Raw genomic sequence first — 4,988 nt, 5'->3', positions numbered from 1 at the left:
GACCTCAATAATGCAAGAATACCCATACGATAGGAGCTGATACTTTCTGAGTATCAACAGACTACACTGGCAATTAATAACAGCAGAGTGCTGTGAACAAGGGGATTTTTCTCTAATCTCGGGGAAAATTTTAAGAATTCATGTGATGTTCTAAGATGGGGTTGCAGGCTCCATTATATCACATCATAAAAGATGTTAGAATTGTCTTTAAGGCTTTACATAGTTCCACTGACCGAAAACATAGGAAACTTTATCATAATCAGAATCACTACCATGTATTCATCCAGTAATTCTCTTTTAGATGCTTATTATGTGTTGGGCTCAACCTTAGGTTCTGGGAATACGGGATGATAAAGACAGCTGTTTACATAGTTTTCCCAGCTTGTGGATGAGTGTTAAAAGGCTGCATCATTTGTGAAATCTCGACTCCCTTTCCCTTTTCCAATGCAAACAATTTCCCCCCACACATGTCATCTTGTTACTCGCAACTTCGATCTGAGAAGACATCTGTTATATTCCCTTAACAGTAGTTATTTTGAGACATATTTAAACCAAAACAAAACAAAAAAACAGTTGCTATTACATTCAAGAGATCTATTAGACTCTGAATAGTTCAGATTAAATGGAAATTGGGATTATTTAATGTTCACAAGATTCTAGACACTCCCTGAAAAAAGGTTTTAAGATTATGTTTAGTGTTACTTTGTGAGATATAAAGTTTAAAACAAAGTGGAAACACAAACTTATTCAGAGTATATTATTAACAATATAGAGAGTATATTAAAGAAACTGCTAACCATAACAACTGTTTTAAGTTCAATATATATCAACTTAAATTATCAATGACCAAAGTCAAGAATTTCCATAATATGTCTACAAACTCTCATGTTTAAATAAAAATATTGTTCTAATAATATTTATATGATGGCTATACCTAGGCCAAAGTATTAAATTATAAGCTTATGAAATGTGTTACTAATGAAATACAAGTGGAAATATTGATTTAACATCTATTTAAAATATAATTTAATTGTATTTATAAATTATAATTAAAAAAGAAAAAAATTTGAGGTATAGGGTAATTAATTTTAGTCAACAACTTAATACAGCCCTTTGCCCTGAATTTTCCAGTATGCTTTTTGTGGGTACACTGCGTCCCATTTCAAAAAGCATATATATTCTTACAGAATAGAGAGCTCAGAAATAAACCCATACACATATGGTTTATTGATTACTGACACATGTGCAAAGGAATATCTCTGTATAATTTAGGTCTTTAATTTCCGCCAGCGCTGTTTGCAGATTTTAGTATAAAGATCTTGATTAAATTCATCAGATATATACCTAAGCATTTCATATTTTTATGCTACCTTTGCATTTTAGACTCCAATTACTGATTGGCTGAGTTTTGTATACTGATCTTGTGCTTTTGCAAACTCGTGAAAAGCATTTATTATTTCTGGTAGCATTTTAAAAATATTCTATAGGATTTTCTTGATATAAACTTTTTTTTTTAATTTTAGAATAGTTTAAGAATGCAGAAAAAATTGTGATGGCAACACAGAAAATCTCCATATACTCCACATACAGCTTCCTCTAGTCTTAACATTTATAATAATATAGTACATCTGTTGCAATCAATGGTAATACGTTATTATCAACTAAAACCCATACTTTATTCAGATTTTCTTAGGTTTTACTTAATGTCCTTTTACTCTTCCAGGACCCCTTTCAAGATTCTACATTACATTGAGTCATCATGTCTCCTTAGGCTTCTTTTTGACTACAACAGTTTCTCAAACTTTCCTTGTTTGTGATGACCTTGACAGTTTTGAGGACTACAATCAAGTGTTGTAGGATGTTCCTCATCTGGGACTTGTCTGATGCTTTTCTCATGACTAGACTTGTTATGGGTTTTTGGGTGGACGATTGCAAGAGCAAATTTTCATTTTCATTACATAACATCTATGGCAAATACTATTAGCAAGGCTTATTAATGCTGATGCTGACTTTCATTGCCTGGCTAAGGTAGTGTGTTTCATGTTTTGCACGGTAAAATTACTCTCTCTTTTTTTTTTCCCCCTTCATTCCATACTGCATTCTTTGGAAGGAAGTTAATACACATAACCCACACTTAGGGCCAGAGGACAGAATACCTATATAAGTTATTTAGAATACTTCTGCCTAGGAGATTTGCCTATTCTTCCCCACTTACATATTTTTCGTAAAGCTGTTCAAAAATTTACTTGTTATTCTTCCATTATTTGTAGCATACCGGTGATAGTCCCAGTTGCATTGCTGATGTTGCTAATTTGTGTTTTCTCTGTATCTGTCCTGATCAGTCTGACCAGAAGTTTATCAATTTTAATGATCTTCTTTAGGAACCAAATTTTGGTTTTATTAATATTTTCTTATTTATTCTTCTGTTTTCTATTTCATTGAGTTCCATACAGTTATAGAGAAACAACTTTCACAAAGTCTCTATAACAAAGAGATTTTTATTATGACATATCAGAAAACAGAACAGGAAATTGGCTGCATGCACTTAGGCTGGCCCTGGGAAAAAATTTAGGGTTTAAATCAGTGTACCAGAAATTTTGAGAACTTTCTAAAATATAAAAATCATATGGGTTTCAATTGCCATAATAATAAAACAAGAGGAAACTTCATTTTGAGATACCAAACTCAAGCCAGGCTTTTTTCAAGGGAACTTCAGATGAACTCCATGCTCAGGATTGGTAAATTCAAGACCGGAATAGAATAAAGACCACTAACCAGTATAGCACATTAAACTTGCTTCCTGGTGAGTGCATTGAGGTTTGATGGAAGTATCAAAGCCACACTTGAAGTAACTTTGGAATTTACCCTAAAAAAGTATTAAGCCAGATACTTTACAGTCTTAAAGGGTGCAATTCACAATGATGATACAACACCAATTCACCTCATAGTATATGTAAACATATAAAGCAAATATTATAAAGATATAAGGATAAATAGAGGCAAAACAAAGACAGGAGACTACCCCACAAAAGAATTTATGCTAGTATTCCTCCCTTATGCACCAAGAAAATAAATAATTAAAAGTTTTCAGGATTGTTTGACGATAACTTTTATTTAGATTTGATTGTGGTCCAGAGGAATAGTTTTTCAACGATTGTTTACAAATAAATTCTGGCATACTTCCTAAATGTCATCCTCATGTATAGGACAAAAAATCACTCCCATGCAGAAAATTTTCAGGGCATATAAAAGTAAAATGACAGCTGAGCGAGTGAAATAAAACTTAGATACATGGAGAACAAAACCTGAAAGAAAGGGAAGTTGAATTCAGTAATGGATGAGAAACAGAACAATGTTAATATTGCATTAGGTATAAAGTTCAATCTAAAGTTGAGGCTTTGAATTTCCTCATGACTGAAATTTGTTTGAGAAGCATACTTTGAGCAAGTTCTTAAAGGCCTGTTTTACCTGTTGGTTCCTTAGAGAGTAAATGAAAGGATCCAGCATTGGGGCAACGGAGGTATTGAGCACTGCTATGCCCTTGGTAAAAGCCACCCCTTCTTTTGCTGAGGTTTTGACATACATAAAAATGCAACTTCCATAAGAAATGGAGACAACAATCATGTGTGAGGAACAAGTAGAAAAGGCCTTTTTTCTTTGCTCAGCAGAGGGGATTCTCAGAATTGTCCTAAGGATTAAAGCATAGGAAAGAATCACGAATGTTAAGGTGACCACAAGAGTGACCACTGCCAGAAGAAACCCCAAGAGCTCTAGGAATGCTGTGTCTGTGCAGGAAATCAGCAGCATGGGAGAGGAGTCACAGGTGAAGTGGTCAATGATGTTGGAGTCGCAGAAATCCAGTTGAAGTCCCAAGATTACAGGTGGAAAGATAATAAGAAATCCAGCCAGCCAAGAGCTTATCAGTAGCTGGATGCAGACTCTGCTGTTCATTATTGTTGTGTAATACAATGGCTTACAGATGGCCACATAACGATCATACGACATAACCGTCAAAAGGAAAAATTCTGTTGAACCAAGGAGTATGAGGAAAAACACCTGGGCCATGCAAGAATTATAGGAGATGGTCATGTCCCCTGTTATAATGCTAACCAGAAATCTAGGAATACAAACTGTTGTGAATGAGATTTCTAGGAAAGAAAAATTCCTAAGGAAGAAATACATTGGAGTTTTGAGGTGGGAATCTATCAGAGTAAGGGTGATAATTGTCAGGTTTCCAGTTATACTCAGTATATATGTAAAAAAAAGAAAAAGAAAAATTAAAATGTTTAGCTCTGTGTCATTTGTTAATCCCAGGAGAATGAATTCTTTCACAGATGACTGATTTTTCATTTTTTGTTGTTGACTTCTGTTAGGTCTATAAATGAATACAGGATACAATAATTGAGTGAGCTCAGCATTGTCTTTTAATCACATCTGTTCAGTAAAAAACATATAAGACCTATAATAAGATAATAAATTAACACTGAGTTTTAATGAATTCTGAAAAAATTCATGAACCAGAATGAAGAGAATCTATGTCTTCTTTATAGATCACTAGACATGGAATCTTTTGTGAGTTATTGTTAGGCCTAATATACACATGTATATAAGAATAATAAATATGCTTACCGAAGGGGATTCACTAACTTTTAAAAATTTAATTATACGTGTGGGAAACTAGGTGGAAAACTATAAAATGTAAGATATTGGTATCATTGTTATTAAAATACTTTTACCAATGACTCCATGTTCTAATTACTTCTTTGAAAATAATTTGAAACTTTGATTTAAAATTTTTTCTACTTTTTTGTTAAATTGTTAAATGCCAATTTATATTCAGAATTAATAACTTAACAAAACAATAAGGACTTTTAAAAGTAATATTTGTGTTATTCTAAACAAACAAACCCAGAATTCAAAGTTTTTTTCTTTCTCAAAAAACTATTAATTTTTCACTTTTTTAGAAGAGATTCTGACTGTCAAAGTTA

General features: G+C 32.9%; 1 protein-coding gene across 1 annotated transcript; it reads right to left on the bottom strand.

Moving 5' to 3' along the window:
• Nucleotides 1–1,481: 1,481 nt before the first annotated feature.
• LOC126075562 (olfactory receptor 6C76-like) lies at nt 1,482–4,350 on the bottom strand. The gene is made up of 2 exons (XM_049883402.1): nt 3,439–4,350; nt 1,482–1,493 (listed from the first exon to the last, which is right to left on the bottom strand). The coding sequence occupies exons 1-2, from the start codon at nt 4,348–4,350 to the stop codon at nt 1,482–1,484; spliced, it is 924 nt and encodes a 307-aa protein (XP_049739359.1).
• Nucleotides 4,351–4,988: the final 638 nt, after the last annotated feature.

The sequence above is a fragment of the Elephas maximus genome, chromosome 4 (assembly GCF_024166365.1).
Source record: "Elephas maximus indicus isolate mEleMax1 chromosome 4, mEleMax1 primary haplotype, whole genome shotgun sequence".
NCBI lineage: Eukaryota > Metazoa > Chordata > Mammalia > Proboscidea > Elephantidae > Elephas > Elephas maximus.
Note: the sequence above shows the minus strand (reverse complement) of the source record. Positions and strands in the feature narration are given on the sequence as shown.